At 40.4% G+C, this 20,684-nt stretch overlaps 1 protein-coding gene across 6 annotated transcripts in view; it reads right to left on the bottom strand.

The window, feature by feature from the left end:
* The window catches only part of FBXL7 (F-box and leucine rich repeat protein 7), a 313,883-nt gene that overhangs the window by 4,320 nt on the left and 288,879 nt on the right, over positions 1-20,684 (bottom strand). For all 6 annotated transcript variants that reach the window (XM_032711572.1, XM_032711589.1, XM_032711597.1 and 3 more), the window contains one exon: positions 3,285-3,896. In XM_032711572.1, coding sequence (XP_032567463.1) covers positions 3,285-3,896 — 612 coding nt within the window. The remainder of the gene's footprint in view (positions 1-3,284; positions 3,897-20,684) is intronic.

Below are 20,684 nucleotides of genomic sequence, written 5' to 3'. Positions count from 1 at the left end.
GGCTTAGTAGAAGGCATGAATATGCTTCAGTTCTTAAAAAGGAAAAAAAAATCCCTTCAGATAACCCTGCGGACTCAAAAAAATGCTGTGAGAAGCATGGGATATGGACTTGAAACAGTTTGCCACCTGCAATTAGATTTCTACATTCATCATTTGAATTTGCGCTGGACCTTTAATTTAGGCTTCACATTTAGTTGAACAGAGGCAAATTTTACCTTAGGCCTCACATAACAAAATGGGCAAATTGTCCACAGGTCATGCAGAAGCAAAACTTTGAAGCAAAACGCTGTTCAACAAACATCTTAAAACTGAATGCTATGGTGCAATCTCCGGAAATAGTTTTGTCCTCAGATAAGTACTACATACATGCTCAGTAATGCAAAGTGATTTTTCTAAAGGGAAGCACTACAATACTAATGGTGTGAAAATTTCACCCCTACTATATTCTTTGGAGCAGTTGATACAAAATACACTACAGGAGTCCCCATCCTTGAGTCTTTTCCACAGAAGAAGCTGGCACATAGGCAGGGCTCTGCTGAACCTGACACAATTCTTGCTATTGCATTTGGTTGAGGAGGTTGCTGGATTAAGGAGTCAGTCTGGATATTTTATATTCTGACCAGAATTCAAATTTAAAATTTGGCTAAGTGAGAATGATGGGTCCACGAGGCCAAGGAGAATGTTCTGTCTGCTGAGAATCCAAGAAGCTTTAATGACCGTAATTAGAAACTAAATGGGTCAGAAGTCTCACAGCAGGGCTGGAGTCAAATACATCACTGCGTGATCACTGTTTTGAAAAGCTCAGCATTGCCTTGTCTAGTTACTTTGGCTACACTGTAAAATATTTAATGGGAAGGATATTCAAAATGGTTTAACCAGAAAAAGAGTCCATGCTGATACAGAATAGCCTGATTTTTAGGCAAAATGACAGGTTCCTGGGTCCACAACAATTTTTCTGTCCTAAATAATACAAAATGTAAAAACAAAGCTCTTGCAACAGGATTTTCCATAAAGTAAGTATAACTGATTTTTAAAAGGGAGGAGAAACTTCCAAACAGACTGAAAAAAATTTTGGCTAGTGTGTTAGATAATAACTTGCAGTCAAGCTCAACCAACTTCTAGAGATATCTCAGACCTGCCCACAAAGTTACTGCTGAGAGTGACAGAACTTACATTGTGTAAAGCTCTTAAAGTTAATACGAACATCTGGTTCTGACATTAAAGATTTTGGTGCATTTTTGCTGCCAAGTAGCCATCCAAGGGGGAAAGGGATTCAGCTAGATGTACAACTGTTAACTGTGATTTAATTAACTAGGAACTAGAGTCACTCCCAGCACACGTACTCAACTTCTCTTGTTCAGTATGGAACCAAACCGGTGAACCACTTCAGTCCTCAGAATTGCTTGAGCATATAGGTGCAAGTCTTGTCCTCACAACTACAGACAGAAGGAGGGGAAAACAGAATCCTGCTTCCAAAACATCCTCCAAAACTACACACATTGTAATGAAAAAAGTGGACTGAATACAAGAGCCTAGAGATCAATTATCCTCAATTCATATGCAGGTGCATGCAGCAAAAGCTATATCTGAACCCAAACACCCCAGCTTCTGAGCATGTTCAAACCCCAGATTTTTTCCTTCACATGCTCCAAACAGAAAAAACAACTTAGATAAAAGTGAGATTAAAATTACTTTCCTATCCCATTGATGAGACAAAATTCAAGGAAGACAGGTATTTTATTTGCCCTCTACACACTTTGTACCAAACTGATGAGCTCTTAGGGACAGACACCACCTTCTAGGTCTGAAAGTAACAGGCTTGGGAAAACCACAGATGCAGATAAATCCCAAAAGAACCTACTTCAAGACCTGTTATCATCTTTTCCTTTTCCCTGCTTTTGAAAAGAGAGCTCTGGACCAAAGCATTTTCAGCCACTTACAAGCTCCTAGGTGCACTCAGAGTGTGAGCTTCAAAGTTTTAGGTCTAAATCACACTGGTACATGCATTTTCTCCTGGTGTTGGAGATGCTTCAACTTGAATGTGTAGTTAGCGATCCAGAACTAATATCAGTATGTACCAACAATAAGTTAATTCATATGCAAGGTCATTGCAAACAGACTCCATGGGACAGGACTCCTGTGAGTCCCACAGACACTCCTTATCACCTGGTGGTTTCAGAGAGCAATCACAAAAAGTGAATAATTCCCATTTGCTGCTATTTGTTTTGATGCCTTTCATGCGATTTTGCCATCCTAGGAATGAGGTGAGAGAGTTGGATAAAGCAGCTTAAAAAAAAAAAAGGGCAGAGAAAAGAAAGCAAATCAGTGTACACCAGATAGGTAGCCTTGGAAAAATCAGTTTATCTGGGTACCAATGACTCAATAGCATTGCTTCCTATCCCCACTTCATCCTGCTTATTGCCACTGGTACCTCTGCAGTGGCAAATCTGTTTTGGATGATTAATAATGGCATTAGATTGATAACAAATAAGATCATAAAATAAATGTTGAACGGCAAATTTACTGCAGTTCTCTGCTTGACTACATCCTTTCCATTAAGTGCCAACCTATCTGCAGAGAGGAAATTCTGTGCAGCTGACCTTGGGAAAAAACCATTTTGTTTCCCCAGAGCAGGTCTGAGGAAAATTGTCTAAAACATTTCTGCTGATCTAAACAGCTGCAACTGCAGCTTTTTCTTAAAAGAAAAAAAAAAAAAAAGGAAAGAAAAAAAGTCCAAGCTATCTAAGTCTTGTCAAAATAGCAATGGAAATAAGGGAACCTCGAAGATTAGTTAGGGATGACAACAAATATTAATACCCAGAAAAAAAGCCTAGAACTTATTCTGAGCTTCTTCTCCATTCACTTATAAGATTACAGATATATACATTATATATATGTGTGTGTGTGTGTGTGTGTGTGTGTGTGTGAAAGATAAAACAAATTTTGCTGAAGTAACTAGCTTTCACCACATGATGTAGCACTGACTGCAACATGAGCCCTTGTATGGGTGCTTTGTGCAAAAATCTATGAAAAGTGAGCGTGCTATTTGAACAGGTCATCTCTGTTACTTCGCCTCCTTTGGAGGAAGCCTGGCCACTCCAGAGACACTGTTGGCATTATGGGCACTGAGATTCTAGTGGTGCCTGTCTCACAGGCACTGTGTTGGGAAACTGGCATTTCTACTTGGAAAGACAACAGGGAAAGGGAAAATGTGCAGTTGTGGGGTTTGACAAGCATGATGCTTTCAGAGTTATAAGCATCTGTACGGAAACATTTCCTGTTACCTGACACATCAAGGTGTTCCAGGTTTGGGCACAGTGACACGACATCAAAGACTGCCTCATTGGAGATGTTGTAACATCCAGACACCTCCAGCCTCCTCAGTTCTGGACAGCACTGGGCAATGGTGTAGAGTCCTCTGTCTGTGAGCCGCCTGCAGCCACTAACAATTACCGTCTCCAACATGAGACATACGTTGGGAGTATCCTGACAAAGCCTCCGGGTCAGCACTTTAAGAGCCCTGTCTACGTTGATTGTCTCGCCAGTGAGGCGAATAGTCCTCCAAAGCCGCGGGTCCCAGGCAAGGTTATACCAGCGGCGGCACACACGGGCACAGCGGCACAGCTGGTTGGTGGGCAGGAAGGAGAATATCTGGATCATGGAGTGGTCGGGTAGCCGGTCTATGTTGGCCTGTTCCTTCTGGTGCTTGGATGCCAGCCGGATGAGAGGATGCGTGAGGCGGGTTGGAGGTGGTGAGTGGACCATGGCAACAGTTTCCCCAGTGACTGAGGACGAAGATGTAGACGAACCTCTGCCATTTTGGAAACCAGGGGAATTTGGTGGAAATATTAATGCTGGACTGGGTGTACTGAGTGTCCGCATGCTCAGGTCGGAATCTGGAAGAATGAACACATAATTTCAGTAAGTGGTGGACAGATGCAGAGCTCTCTGCACAGCACAGCACCCCACCAGCCCATTTGCTATTGGAGTATGGTGGACTTCAGCGTTTGTTGAGGGTTAAGCAGTCATTTTTACCAGTAAGAGTGAGGAAATATATATTTCAAAAGCCATGTGAGCAAAGGAGGGGCTGCAGTTCTGAGCCCTGTAATGAAGAGGAGATGGCAATGGAAGTTCAGAGTACATCTGAATCACAGGCTTTTTTTGACAGAGAATAACTGCCCATAACCTTAGCACAGCTGTGAGCTGTTAGGGACAGAATACTGTGATCCTTTGCCTCAGCTCCTTCAGCCATTCAGCAGGAGCCCAAAGAAGAGCTCAGAAGGCAAACGCTGCTTCCTTCACCACACCTGGGCAGATGAGAGAAGCACAACTCCATATACTTATTTTTATCATGTTATTAAAGAAGTTCATGCAAACTGGAACTCAGCAGTTTAACCAAGAGCCCAGTGATTAGTTCTTCTTAATGTGCACACAGAAAGCACTCCTTTCCAACGGACTAAAGTGAACTTCGACTGGAAAAAACAAGCCCAGAAAAGTAATTGACAAAGGAACAGCATGTCTGGAAACTTGTCAGCGAGCTGCTGCTGCACATTTACACACACTTACTGCTAGGGCTAATTGTCACACTGAAAGCAGCCAACCCAATTCCCCTCCCCAGAACAATTTGCTACTACTTTACTTTCTTCATTTCACTCTACTGTGAAAAATCAAGCACAAAAATCAAGATCCTCTGCTACTAAGACAGGTTACCTTTGCTGTAAGATTATTTCAACTGTTTTCCTTTTGTGCTGATATTGCTGCCTACAAGTCACTTCCACTCCTGCTCCCAGTTCTCCAAGCAAACCAGTTTAAAGACTAGAAGACAACTACAATATCATTTTGATAGTCAAGCAAATACCATGAGCAATACATTTAGGGACTCAGTTATTTTAGCAAGATAAAAGCACTGTAACAGACAAATGCTGCTGCTGAGCACACCCCTTCCATCTCTGACTTCTCAGATCTCAACAAAATTCTTTATAAAGGAAAGCACCACCCAGAGATGAATACAGGAACCACCATGTAGTGACCAGCAGAATAACAAATTTCACTTAACAGGGTAAGAACAGTGGTTTTAGAGCACCAAACTTTTCTCCACGTCACACCTCCTCTCACATCAGTGTTCAGGCATTTCAGGGAAGTATACAAAGGCATGTACTTAAGTAACAGTGACTCTGTAGCTCTGTGACTCTAGTAGCACAGCTAAGGGCTAAGCAACATACACCTCAGAAATGCATTCAACAAACCTGCCCAAACCTGCGTTTAGGCAGAGTTTTAAAATTAAGTCCATTTTAGATGAATTTGATCATTGCACATAAACTTCCCCATCAAGCTTTTACTTAGTCCAGCACAGGCCTGCTCAGATCTCACTAGCCACAACAGTAGCAGCCACAGGCCTGCATTTTCAGTGTGCCTGCAGGAGAGACTCAACTACTTAGCTGAAGAACGCAAGACACAACTCCAGCAGCTTCCTCAAGATCACCTAGATGAGTTGCAGAGGTCAAAATCATCTCCTCACACTATGGAGGAAAACCTTATGCTACCCAGCTCCTTCCCTCTTCCTCTTCTGCATCTTGTTTTACTTAGAAACTCATTGTTTCAGCAAGTGACAGGAGAAAACATTTTCTCCAAGGCTTCTGAGCCTGTGTTATGGCTACGTGGACCTAACACAGGGATTTGTGTATTTAGGAGCAAGAACTGTATCTTCATGCAGAGTGCATTTTACAGGCACTCTACTCCCTCTGAGATCTCCTAATACCCCCCTGGCAGCTATTGCAAATAATTGCATCGAGGAGTGTTATTTGGAAAGCGTCTGGTATACGCTGGTATTTTAAAAATGAGATTTACAGCTGGAGAGAAAAAAACCAAAACATCAGCAGCAGCCAGGTTCCTGCAGACAAGCACTGATTCCACAGACCACTTAGGCAACAGTCCTCAAGATAAATTTTCACAAGGCCTTACCATATGTTTGACCTCCCTCACACTACCACCAAACCAGTGAAAGTGCCTGAAGTTAAATGAGCAGAAGATGTGGCAGACTTGGAGCCTTTACTTTTTGCTCTTTTCTTGAAGTTTTAAGAAAAAAATGTTTCTAAAATAGAAGAATACACACTTTTTTTCAAGTGCTGGATGTATCCTCTGCTATTACATATATTTGATATTGTCAATCCCTCTCCTTTCTTTTTACTTCTTCATTAGCTTTGGGTCTTTGGTTGGTTGATTGTTGTTTGATTGTTTTTACACAAACAAGCACAAAAGGAAGACAAAATTATATAAATAAAAACACAGAACGAACACTTGTGTCTATTCCACAAAAAAGCCAGAACTAAAATCAAAAGCAAAACGTTTAAATTTTTAATGTCTACTATAAACAATTTTTACTACTGTGGGAGCAATTACCTTCTGTAAGATCCAGCATATTTTGAAAACATACGTTTTTAATCAGTTACTGTTGAAAACACCTAAGAATTTCTGCAGGGTTACAGTTTTCCCTAGTCTTCATTTCTACCTAAGCATAAAAAAGCATTTAATACTCTATGATTCTCCCCACTTCCCCCGGTGAGCAACACACCAAGCTAATACGGCTAATCTCCACTCCTTCTGGATCAGAAGTGGCATTCCTTCATCACTCCTGGGCACCGTGAATAATCAATGCCTTAGACCTTCTGGATGCATAATGAATTACTAAAATGTGGTTTTTAACTTAGACCTAAAGCTAAAAAAGGCCTGACCTTTTGTTTTATGGGTATGCTCCATGCTTGCTTCGTGCTCTCTTAATTGTCTCATTAGTATAGCAGTTCCAGATGTGCATCCTGTATTTCTTTTACCTTCGATCCTGAAGGTGCATCATGTGAAACTTGCTCCCTCCACCTTCAGGGCATAGACTTCCAGACAGACATACACATACATACACATGCACCCTGTCTCCCCACCACAAAGTATTTTGGAAAAAGACTGTAGTGTTGTCACCGTGTTTAAATAAGAGAGTTGAGAACACATTACTGGTCTGTTGAGCCTGTAATGCAATATGCTCTCAGACAGGAATTTTGCTGGTAGCTCAGCTGAACTTGGCACAGAGTTATTCCTGCTTACTATTCGTTGTACACCCCTAAGGGGAAAAGAAAAAAATAGCAGGTGAGTCCAGGAGCCTTTCTGCCAGGAAAAACTTGGAAAGCTTTTTGCTAGCATTTAAATCTCCAGCAAAACACTTGGTCTACTATACATTCTCCAGGCTTTTCAAGTGTTTTTGGGAGGGGCTTCATATAGCACTATCTGAACCTCTGAGGGTTTCCTTCAGATTTTGTTCTTCACCATTTACCGAGTGCTAGTTAACAGGCTGGGTCAGTCTTAGAAAGAGCAACTTAATGACGGTGTAACATTAATAAACACAACACTGCAATTGCAAATGAAGTTACTGGTTACAGTTCTCAGTACACATTTTTACACACACATGCCCTATACAAACATTACACTTCCCGAAAAAACACAACTGTTTACAAGACTGAAATGCAGCTTTACATTTTGGTGATCTTAGAAAGTAAAAACAAATCAGAAAGCAGCCCTGCACTTCCCTCCCTACAACCTCTTTTGTTCCTTAGTCTCCAATCTTCTGTCCAAGATGCCTTTTATTAAAGCTTTGATCAGGCTCTGAAAGTTATTTTTTGATGCAGGAGAAAATTTCTTAACAATCTTTAAAGAAATCTCAAAAGATGTCTGCCAGAAACAGAACTATAAAAGCTGACACAGAAGGAGAAAATGCACTAGAGGGAGTTTTCTTATTCCATTAGGAATCTGGTTTATTTCAAATATTTTTTTGTCCCCAGTTTGTTTCCTAATTAATACATACATCTGGGGACAAAAAACCTTTAAATATATACATTTAAATCAAGATCTAGTTCCTGCTGGCATTGACAACAACATGCAGTCTCTGATTTCAGAACCAGAGAGGGAAAACAATGTTGTATTTTCATCACTCCAGCAATGCACACTAGCATATGACACTTGATGTCCCGCTTCCAGCATGGACTTTTTAAGATTGAACCATTTTCCATGCTTAAGGTGTGACTCCATTTGTCCACACCTTCCACTATGGTATTGCAAGTGAGTCTTTTTTAAAGTGAATTCTATATTGAGTTCTTCCAAGTTAACAAAATTAAAATGAGAATGTTTACATATATCAATGAAACTTAAGACTCTTATCTGAAAACTAAAAAGGATCCTTCGTGTTGATCTGCTGGCACCACTGAGGTTTTCAGCAGAACTAAGGTAAGAAATAAACCAAACTGTGTTCAAGCTCTGAAAAGCCAGTATAGCTGAGAAAAATACAAAACAATTGTCATTTTTTTAAACATTAGATGCAAAGTAATGCATGCCAGAAGCATTTACCCAGAGTACCAAAACATCGCTTAGCATCTCTTCAATAAGTGTTGCATAAGTATTACATATTTTACTAAGTGCAATGTGGGTATAGACTTCACATTTTTACCATGATACCATCAACTTCATGCATGCCAAGGAAGCACTCTTATTACAGAGACTGGGGAAAGTAATGACATGGGGAACTTAATGGTTGTAGCAGCTACAGTCAACAGTACAAAGGGGAATAGAAGCAGCTGATGGGCTTCTACAGGGGGAACAATGTGGGCTGATTTAGGGAGAGACGTGAATTTGACAGACAGATTTCAAATATGGCTGTGTGCTCTTATATGAGAGCAAGAGAAGGAGTTAGCTAGGACAGTAGGCTACAACACAGACATTTTCTTTCTAAGGCTGTGGGTATGGACAAAGTTCAAGAAAAAGTGATACCTACAAAAAAAAAATAAAGAGCATCATCCACATCACAAATATCCTCAGGCATTTCTCTCAGGGTAAGCTACCCTACTGACCTCGGTTCCTCCCAGTCCCAGGAGCCTGGGAGGAACTGGACAGCCTGAGATAGCAAAGAGACAGCTGGAACAAAACTCACTGTGCAAACTTGTGCTGGGCTGCAGTGGTCAAGCACGCCAGAAGAAAAGGGTTGCTCGGTGGAGATATGTATAGAATTGTGCATCCTCTTACAATGAAGAACATATAGAATGAGAAATAAAGTTGGATGAGCTCTCTCATCTCTCTCCAAGAACACCAAATACACTTAAACCATCTCCAGTGTGCATGTCTGCCCTGTTCTTAACTGCCAGGGACAGCTATTACTCAGCTGACTGAGGTGCCTGCTCCAGTGTTGCGATTGTATCAAGTTTCTAAGTTTTTCCTCTTATTTGGCTCATATAAGAAGCTGTTTCTTGCCCCCTCTTCTAGAGATTGCAAAGAATGAGACATATCCATTCTTTCTGTAAGGATTTATCACATGCATTGGCCTTTCTTCCTAGTCGTGTTACTAATATTCACAATTTCTCTTAGTTTTTCTTTTAAATTTTCTCTAATCTGTGTGTTTTTCTCTTAAAGCACAACGCTTCAAACTGAGCACCACACATCACCCAACCTCACCAGCAGTGGCCAAAGTGGAGTCCTTCCCATCTATATTTCATGGAAACCACACTGTCAACTTTCCAGATTTCAACAGTCTCAGAAGGCTGATGTATTCTCTATGGATTCCATGTATTGCCTGAATTCCCACGTGCCATACCGCTAGCTGCCTGGACATTTATTTTCTTCATCCATGTTTATAGAATCCATTCATCTTCCCTACACCTGCCACCTTAGAGAATGCTATGTTTTCTCTCTCCTTAATTTCATACCTTTTCAAGAGTATTTTGAGTACTGAGCAACCTTCTCAAATTGTGTTAATTTTCAGTTTTCCAAATATATTGCAGCTCTAGTGTCATAAATTTTAACCCATTCCTCCATACGTCGGTAATTTTGGGTCTCAATTCAGTTCAAACAGATGGCTCCCAGAGAGAATGGGGAAGTCTAGCAACCTGTTCATGAATACTGTAAGGTATAATGAGATGTGTTCAGTTGATTGGAGGTTGGTGCTAATAACACCAAGATTGCAGGTTCAATCCCCATATGGGCCATTCACTTAGTAGCTAGACTTGATGATCCTTGTGGGTCCCTTCCAACTCAGAATATTCTGTTATTCCTAAAGGGTCCTTCTTGAACCATCATCATAGTTGACAAACATTCACAGTAATAATTATACAATGTACTATTCCCCTTCAGTGGCTACCTTATGATGATTTCATTTAGTCTGTATTTCACCAGCTTGTTTCCAAAACACACATGCAACACCCTAAATAAACCTGAGATAGGTTACAGCTACTGCTTCCCTCTCACCGGACAATTTATTCTTGCCAATGCAGAAAATTAAACTGAAAACTGAGCTCAAAGGAACAAAAACACTTTGACAAAGGTGAAAACTTATTTCTTATCCTGTGATATCTTTTAGGTCATACAACTTTCTTTTTGAGAGAAGAGACCTGTGACAAAGCTCGATCTGTCAATGTAAGAATGAGCAGCCTTATGAAGTAATCACATCCACATGCTCTTGGAAGGAACTTAAAATAACCTTTTATAGTTTTTAAAAACCTCCTATACAATGTAATAAGAAACTGTACCTATTGTATAAGACTGGAGGCAGTGTGGAAGAGGGCTATGTTAACCTAAATTTGAAGCCATTTCATAGTAGTTTCTGTGTAACATTTTAGACCTTGGATTATACTGGTGTAACTTCCCTGTGATGTCAAGCTCCAGTTTTCTTTAGTCTATAAACTTCTCCAAATACATTTGGAGACCTGATCTTGCATTCCTGGCATATTCACGCTAGATGCTCAAAGTCAAACAGCACTACAACTGAAGTAAGCAAATAATTCTTCCTTACACTGTATTTGTCAAAAGCTGGAACTAATTTCCCCCCTACCGACTTTGACCCCTGCCACATGGCAAGAATTAATTTTAATCCTCATATTTTTGAAAGGAGCTAAAAATACAAAGACTGAAGGCGAAAGAAGTAAAAAAGTAATTCACCAATAGTTTAGGAAGTCAAGAAATCTTAATTTTGTCTTCAGTACCACTGATGACACTAGCACATCAGCTCTGAGAAAGGGGTTTCACAGTGCATCATTTCTGGGAAATTACATAGAGATAGATTGGAAGGTGCATTTTTTCCGTGTTCACTAAATATGTAACCCCAAAATGAATTCCATACGTGCTTGAGTACAAGCTCTACTTAAACCCTTCAGGTCAGATCCTCTCCCAAATCCTAGTGGAGGGAGCTCCTCCAGCTGAGTTAGTTTATATTTACATTAGCAAAGAGTACAGCCCAGAAAGAGGAGCTCTGTGGAGCAAAACTAATACTGCTGAAAACCCAACATCCCCAGGCCTGGGAAGTGGGTGTTATTTTTTAGCCAATATTTAATTTAATCCCCCAAACCTGAATGCTCAGTTGGAGTTGCCTTTAGTATTTTAGGTGTCCTGCCAGAACATATTTTTTGACTTTAGTTTTGCCTGAGGGTAACTGGGTTCACATACATCACGGTAGTAATTAAAACAGGGTAAACAGGAGAGGCATTTCAAAAGTGAGCTTTGGACTTGAACAAAAATGCTAATGCAGATGAACCCACTGGTCAGTGAAGAATCCCCTGTCCACCTCCTCCAAAGCAAGAGTTACCACCTCCCAACCTAATCCATACCACTTTGAGGAGAGGCATCCTGTGCCCTGCTAGGTTCTTAGGGCTGAATTATTAAAGGACCAGACACACTGCATTTCATCATCCCCCATTTTCAGGATTATCACACCTATGGGAATCCATGCAGTTTAATGCATTGCTCTGAAATGTGCAAACCAAATGCGGTTAAAAATGAGCAGTTACAAGATACTTAAGTAAGACAACAAAAAGATAGTAAGTTTGTTTAATTTCCATATACTAAAAAGCCTGCCATCATCTTTCCCTCTTCTCTGGAAAAGCTTTTAGAAGTCTTAATTAACCCAGGAGCCCCATCCTGCAGAATACAAAACCCATTCCCAATTCATCCAGAGAATGACTTGTTTCACTGAAACAGGTTTACAACTACGTTCTGCCTTTCCTTTGAGTTACTCTAACATGCTCCAAGGTGAAAATTTTGTCAGGTAAAACACTCTTCCACCTGACTAGACAACATTTACATTTCTGTGTTCCACTGTTTTTAATCTATTCTTCTTTATTTTTCATTTAATACCAACTTGACATAAATGTAGCGAAGGTAACTGCACACTGCTTGATACTGGCTTTTAAGATATATACACATGGCCAGAACCAGTCACGTGGAGTGACACCCTGCTGGGGCAAACAGATGCTACTCCATCTTTGAGTGATAGGTTGACATTAGGTTTGTGTTGATGCAAATGCATCTTTGCAATTTATATAGAAAACTGGAACAAATGCCTAATGGCTCCCAACTTCAAAATGCAGTAATCCAGTCAGCTGTTCCAGTCAAATGTAGCTGTTCCACTATTTCACCTCACAAAAATGGAAGAATTTGGAATAAAAGATGTATCAGTTTACATTATTACAGAACTTCAAGACACGTTACTGGAATAAATTTATAGGAGGGAAGCATTTTCAAAATTTCCAGTTCACGTGGATCAAAACCAAGAGGATCCTTGGAACTTGGAAATGAAGTTCTGCTAGATGTGCGTGACTCTAAACGGAAAATAATAATATACAAAGCAGAGGAATGCTTGCCTCTGGGAAAAGCTAACAATATAATCACTTTGTTGTGTAATCAAGATGACTTGCATCCAGTTGGTAGCAAATGCTACAGTAGACAAATAATTCCCCCAAGAATGACTGTTTCCAGCATACTCACCATAAGTGAGTAAAAGAACATTGTTTTTCATAATCAACTGTTGGCATACTAAAAGCATGAAACTCTCAGAAATTACTGACTTTCAAATTAACAGGGGATCCATGATTTGACCTCCAAAATTGGAGAAACAAATGGTAAGCAAATGCTAAACAGAAGAAGAAACAGTAATGAGATTTGAAGCCACAAAAATTGTGCTTCTCTATTAACACTCAAGTTTAGATCACAGAATCACAGAATGGCCTGGGGTGGAAGGGACCTTAAAGGTCATCTAGTTCCAATGCCCCTGCTGTGAGCAGAGACACCTTCCACTAGACCAGGTTGCTCAGAGTTCCATCAACCTGGCCTTGGAATACTTTCAGGGATGGGCAACCCATAGCTTCTCTGGGCAACTTGTTCCAGTGCCTCACTATGCTCACAGGGAAGAATTTCTTCCATATATCTAATCTAAAACTACTCTTTCAGTCTGAAGCCATTCCCCCTTGTCCTGTCATTATGTGCCCTTGTAAATGGTCTCTCTCCATATTCTAATGATTTAATATAATTTAGAATAGTCCAAATACCCTTCCTAAAATGAATGCAGGCTTTGAAAAACTAGTCTTTGCTGATAATCTGAAAAGAGATAAACCTCTGAATTATGGGACAGAGTTGTACACAGCATGAGAAGAGGCCTCTAGATTAAAAAAAAAAAACCAACAACAAACCACAAAAACAAAACAGAAAACCAAATGAAAAGGTAAAGCCAATCCCAACTCAACTTGGTTCAGCTCAGCTCCCTTTGGATTGTCCTGTGAGATACCCGCAAGTGCCCATCCCATGTCCCAGTTGATGAGCCATATGTCAAAGCAGAAGACATACCCCTCTACCATCTAAGTTATCAGTAAGGGAGTGAAAATGAAACAAAACCAAAAAAATGCTGCCGACAGACAAGAGAATATAACCTTCTTCTAAAAAACTGCGTAATAAATTACCGTGTCATAGCGCACACCAGAGTGTGTTCAGAGAGCTCTTTTCAATCTCGTAGGAGACTTACAATGAGGCAGTAACAGTTTTTCTGACTTTACAAAGGAGAAGTGTTTACTCACAGACTAATGCTTTTGCGGACTAGGAGGGACTCTATCAAGAGCCCTGCCTGCATCTGTAGGATGGCCATGGATGACAGAAAATCAGTAGAACTGTGCAAAGCATAACTAAAGGCCGATCTGCAACACCTGTTCCCAATCAGCTCAAATCCATTTACACTTCAGTTTCCAAAGTTTATTTTCCTTTCCAGGAATGAGATTCCTTCAAAAGCACCTGCTAACATTCTGGCAAGCATTCTTGTGTTTGGAGGGCAAAACCTCATTTCTAGCGTTGCATCCCTCCTCCCTTCTGACACATGGCCAAATTTAGAAAAGCAAAGCTGGTCTCCAGAGCTTTTTGAAGAAATGGTAGAAAACTTCACCTAATCCACAGTTTTACATTTTTTACAAGCCCACAATGTTACCACTATGCAGATAGACAAAAGAATGCATTCAGCAAAGAGCTGGCCAAAGCCAATTCCCTAATGAATCACCTTTGAGACTTGGGTGATAGGACACTCTGGAGAGGATGAAAGAAAAGAAACATAGGCCTCCAAAGTAGAAACCCAGGACACCAGCACAATCTAACTTATCCAACATCTCTCCAACAAAGATACATAAACCAAGGATTTTTCATAATAAACACTTCAGGTTATGAGAGCCCTGGAGTGTTAGTCAGCAGTCCCCTCTCGTTACACACACACACAATATACATACAACAACACACTGAGCAAGCACATAGTGCTTATTCAGAACCACAAGGATTAAAATTTTGTTTATGGGAAATTTGGGAGTTAAGCTAGGAAAGAGACATGGCCACTGGCAGCTTTCTCCTACTAGAAAAATGTAACTGGCTCAAGCCCAAGTGCACTAAGTTACATGGATTCCTGACCACCAGTGTGAAGCAGTCCCAGACTGTGTCAAAACAGATGGTACTTACAACTGCAAAGCAATGCATTAGCCACCCTCTGAAACCCAGCCCTGCCGTCTGAGGTCTCACTTGCTGTGTCTGTGACTTGGGATGTATAAATTGTAGATTGCTATTTATATGGAACAACATATGGTACTCTGACATTTGAGGAGTATCAGATGTACATACATGCAAGAAAATCAAGAATTCAGCACTCTGTATTTATGGCAACTTCAATAACTTCCCAGTCTACTGAATGCCACAATAAATAATTGCCTTATTACACATAAAATATTAACTGACTGTAATTATTCCTTTTCAATTCATTGTGATTTCAATTTACTGAAATGCAATAAACAAAATTATTCACTGCTTAATATAATTTTGATTTCATTAACTTAAAATAATTATGCAAAAAAAGAAGAAAATATGATGATTATGTCTATACAACCACTGAGTTATTCAAAGTAAGAACGATGGCACTACCTAAATCTTTCAGCCTCTTATTTTTCATGTTAACCTAAGCTAATTATATAAAACACCATCACTAGCTTTATATGGAATTTTACATTTAGCCTCAGATTTAGTATCACCAGCTTATGGCAATATCTTAGGGAGTAGACTTAAAGACAGGATAGCAGCAGAAGCAGCATTTGGAATCAAGATATATTTGACATCTTGACAAAGAAAGAGGAATATGAAGAGAAAGGTTCTTTTCTTCACAAAGGCCGAGAAAAAAAAGAGCTTGTCAGGGTGTTATCATGAATATATATATACACACACCTGATGGGAGGGGGTACAGGAGATGGAGACAAGCTTTGTTCAGTGGTGCCCAGGAACAGGACCAGAGGCAATTGGCACAAACAGGAGGTTTCATCTGAACATCATCAGGAAACACCTCTCACTGTGAGAAGTGGCAGTGGTACAGGTGTCCCAAAGAAGTTGTGGAGTCCCCATACTTGGAGATACCCAAAAGCCGTCTGGACATAGTCAAAGTCAACCAGCTCTAGGTGGGCCTGCTTGAGCAGGACATTTGGACCAGATGACCTCCAGGTCCCTGCCTACCTCAATCACTCTGTGATTCTATGAAATAACTCTAATACACCTCCTACAAAGAGCACATGAAGTTTAAGTCCCACTTTCAAACAGGCATCTTCTGTATGAACTTTGCATTATGGTTCCAAGCATCTTCAAATCTCTTCTCCCATCATGGGGGTCTTGTAGAGTTTGTTGTTTTCAGTACACCAACTCAAGCTCCATTTCAACTATGATTGAGATGATCACCATCATCATTAAATGTTAAAACTCAAGCAGGCAATTATTATCAGCTGGTAACATGGCCATTTGTGAGAACTGGTTTAAGGGATACTTACTCTTTGCCTCCAGTCCAGAGAATTCTCCGAGGCTCAGCACTGGCTCTTGGTACCTGCAGAAATGCTTCTTGAACTCTATAAAGGATATGCACTTTTTACCAGAATTCTACCTCAAAACTTCCAGTAGTACCTTCATCATGTGTGATAGATAATATCAGGTTTACCTGCACATAGCCCTCTAGCAGTAAAAAAAATCCTCTTAAGCTATTACATAGGCATTGTCTCCCATACCTTCCTTATCATCAAGCTGGTGAAGTACAGATTAGATAAGTGGACAGTTAGGTAAATCAAAAGCAGACTGGGCTCAAAGAATTGTCATCAATGACACAAAGTCCTACTGGAAGCCATTGCCGCTGGTGTGCTGGGGCTAATACCACTTAATCTCTTCATTAATAACCTGGATAATGGGACCGAGTGCACCCTGAGTAAGTTTGTAGATGACAGAACTAGAAGGAATGACTGATATGCTAGAGGGTAACGCTGTCATTCACAGGGACCTTGACAGGCTAGATAAGAATGGGTTCACAGGAACATCACAGAGTTCAACAAAGCAAAATAAAAAGTTCTGTACCTGGAAAGAAATAACCCTTCATTATCAGCAAAGCCTGGGGGCTGACGAGCCAGAAAGCAGCTTGGTAGAAAAGGTCCTCGTGGACATTGAGTTGAACATGAGAAAGAAATATGTTCTCACTGTAAAGATGGCGAAGAGCACCCTAAGGAGGAATGCTGTTTGCAGGCTAAAGGAGGGGATGCTTCATCTCTGCTCAATGTTGGAGGATTCTGTCCAATTCTGGCCTCCCCAGTACAAGACAGATGCGGACATACTGGGGAGAAATGCCACAGAAATGATCAAGGGATTAGAGCATCTGACATAAGAGAAGAGAATGAGAGAGCTGGGATTGGTAACCCTGGAGAGGGCATGATGGGATCAGGCAGATCTCATCATTGTGAAGGGAGGGTATAAAGAAAATGGAGCCAGGCTCATCTCAATGGTATCCAGCAAATGGACAAGAGAATGTAGGCTCAAACTGAAATACTGGAAATTCCTATCTAAACAAAATTTTTAATGGTGAGAGTGGTCAAGCATGGGATGAGGCTGCCCAGAGAGGTGTAGGGTCTCCATCTTTGAAGAAAGTGTCCTGGGCAACATGCTGTATTTGGCCCTGCTTTGAGATGAAGGTTGGATAAACTCCAAACATCCCTTCTAAACTTGATTATTCTGTAATTACCAAGTCAATGGAACTTAAAAAGACTCTCCTCTTTGAGGCCTTCCACAGAAGAACAAAGTATGCCAAATTAGAGCAAATCAAACCCTCGTGAAAATGTCATAATAAATGTGCTAATTCACACACTCTGAGTGGAAAGGTTAAGTAATCTTGACCTGTGCAGATGAAGATCAAAAAGGATATACTAACATGTAGCATTACCTCCAACATATGTAGATAGAAGATGGAGGTGATGGAAAGGTTACTTGAAAGGTGCTTGCAAAGCTATGTAAGAAAGAACAGTAGCTAAGTTTGACTTAGAGAAAACATTGTAGTTGAGGGCTAAAAATTATCACACAGCACGCAAATAGGTCAAGGCATAGGCTGAGTGAGTTGGGATTGACATCTAGAGCTTTCTAGGAAGCAGTGAGATAAAAAAACCCAACGAATCCAAAACACAACAATAGAGGAATTAATCTATGAAGAAAATTCTGCTTTAAGCTGTTGTTTAGACATGATGACCCAAGAACATTCCCACCCTTTATCATCAGCCAGCCCTGATCTGTCAGCCATCCATCTTTCTAAAACAGAGAAGTAAAACTCGTACTGAAAGAATTTGTCAGGGGGCATGAAAAATGAAGGACAGAATAGCATTGAGTAACTGATGCTTATTTTCATCAGCGGAGTTGTGCCACACTTTTCCATCAGGTTGGCAAAGATACATACTTTAGGCTGAGAAGAAATGCCCTTGTTACAAATTTTTCAAGGTTGTTTCAGTACACACTTTTACAGATTTTGTACTCCTGACTTCATAACATTCTCCATTTTGGGAGAAAAGAGGATGAAGTTCACCGCAATGCACATGACCCAGAGGAGCATATTAAACTCTACTCATGCAGACTCTACTAAGAGTGCTGAGCTTCAGCAAAAATTTCTTCAGATGCTCTCTTTTTTCTTACAATACAATGAATATACCAAAGATCCTTGTAACTTACATCTTGAGAGACAGCATTCATTGGCCTCAGTTCTGAGCCTCCTGAGGAGTCTCCATTGGCACAGAAAAATTAGCATGTGTTCTCCTTCTTAGCAGAGTTGAGGCTACAGGTTTCTTGGTTGGATGCACTATGTTATGCTTGTAGACAACGACTACCTGAACTACTAAATTGGGACTGAAGTCATTGTGAATTCACACTCAGACTACCTTCAGTTGAACTGACACTTATAAGTCCAGCTTCAGAAGCAAGGCTGATGGACACAAAGCTCAGGGGAAAGTTGTGCTCTGTTAAGCTGCAAAGAGAGCAAAGTAGTGTCCAACTGCTATACTACTATTATATTTAAGCAGCAAAGTGATGACAAGGTTGTGTTTACAGGATGTAAATTAAGGCACATGTAATGAGGTTCAGGTTCTAGAAAAGACATTTAACTCTGTGCTATAGTTCCACAAGGTACTGAAGCTTCAGGTGGAGAAATTATAGTAATGACTTCATCGTCTCCTTCCTAATTGCACAAGACTTCAAGCAGAAGACTAATCCAAAAAAGAAATCTATAAAAATGTATTTCTAGCATTCCTCAGTACAATTTGGAAATGTGGAACACAGCCAATAAAGAGATCACAAAGTCACATTTAAAAACTTCTCAGGAGAAAGTAAAAAGAATTTTTATGAGGAAACATTTTAGAAACATGCAGTGACTTCACATTTTCCATGCTTGGATTTACAAGCAAAGAGGCTGATGCTGCAGTACCTGGATGCCGAGTACTTTCTGGGATGTGCAGAGTACCAACAGCTACTGATAGCTCGGGGCAGTCACCATCGTAACTCCTCTCACTACACAATGAATCTGAAACACTGCCAGGTTAGTTCACTCTCTCTGTTCTATTTGTGGCAAAGAGACTTTTATAACATCAGTAATTGCGTCGAAAGTATTGTTCTCATTTCGTTATACTGAGCTACACTCCACTCATGCTGTATTCATGACTATTTATAGCATGAACCATGTATAGGAAGGAACGTGACACTGCAAAAGTGTCACTATGAGAAATGCCTAAGTAAGAAGTGAGATGAGATTACAAACACCGGGCCACTATTCTGCTATAATCCAGTTATACATTTAGTTGCTCTGTCATTTTAATTTCATTTACAGAACGCGTGAGCAATGTGCAAGGCAGTGGTAATACTGGCATTACACATGATTCAGAAACACACTTTTGTAGCCCTGAGGGTGATTCAAAAACTAGTACAAAATGATGTAGCTTTCACTATTTAATATCTTATCCAGTTTGGAGGACAGTAAAATCTGTTGCCAATTCCTGATCATCCTTTAGTTTGTGGGACTATGTGTCTATCACAGGACATTCCTCTTGTCCAGTTTCCAAATTGTCACTGTTTTGACATGAGACATGGAAGGAAACAGAGATGAGAAAAGCACTGATGCAGGACATTTTCAATGACCAGAGTGCATATGGCAGCTTAGGTTTTACAGAGGTCTCTCTAGTACTAGAGGACTGAAGTCCTTCCATTTGAATCTCAGGAGTTAAAGTTCTCTCTAGAAGCATCTCCATACCACATGAAATGGATCTTTTGTTCACTACCAGCTGAGATGGGATGTCTGTACAGCAACATGGAGATGGAAAACGAGCTATCAATGATCTGTCTCTCCACCAAGCTTCTTTCCATGACACTTTTGCAGTATCTGAATTCTGCCACTATAGCATCAGCCTGTGATTTAACCGCATAAAATCCTAGCACCAAAGTAGCTCATACCTTACAGGAAGGTAGAGCACAAGGACAGACTGTACAGTTCACATGCAGTGTCACGTCTTATTGAACAAACCCTGGTCTTGACCATCCTACCTTTTAAGGAAAGACCTTATAAAGCTTTGAGTTTACTGAAACGATGTAACAAACACATATGCTGCTGAAGTGATATTTGACTCACAAGGCTTTTATGTTGAATGGCCTCTGCTGATTTAGAAAACTCTTCTTCATAAGCTCTGAAAGGTGAGAATATATTCCCCCAAGTGATCTGCTATGCTATGAAACAGCCAGAAGCCATTTGAACAGCACACAATAAGAAAAGGTTTCAGAGAGGCGTGCAGTGCCTCCACCCATGAGGGCTCATCATTAGACATGGACATCAGATCTTCCTTGCTCCAAAACACAGGTGGGATGCCTGCCTTGGGACTGAGCCATTGTTTCTGCACACCCCAGGCTATCAGTCACTTCTCGTCATTACCTTCTATATCTACATCACTCATCGGTGATGCTACTGAGTCTTCTTTACTGAGTATAAGGAGTTTCAGGCAAGTGAAGCCATGCCTAGGGAACAATTCAGACAGAATACATTATTTTAGCTG

The sequence above is a fragment of the Chiroxiphia lanceolata genome, chromosome 1 (genome assembly GCF_009829145.1).
Source record: "Chiroxiphia lanceolata isolate bChiLan1 chromosome 1, bChiLan1.pri, whole genome shotgun sequence".
Taxonomy (NCBI): Eukaryota; Metazoa; Chordata; class Aves; order Passeriformes; family Pipridae; genus Chiroxiphia; species Chiroxiphia lanceolata.
This window is presented reverse-complemented; position numbering and strand designations above follow the sequence as displayed.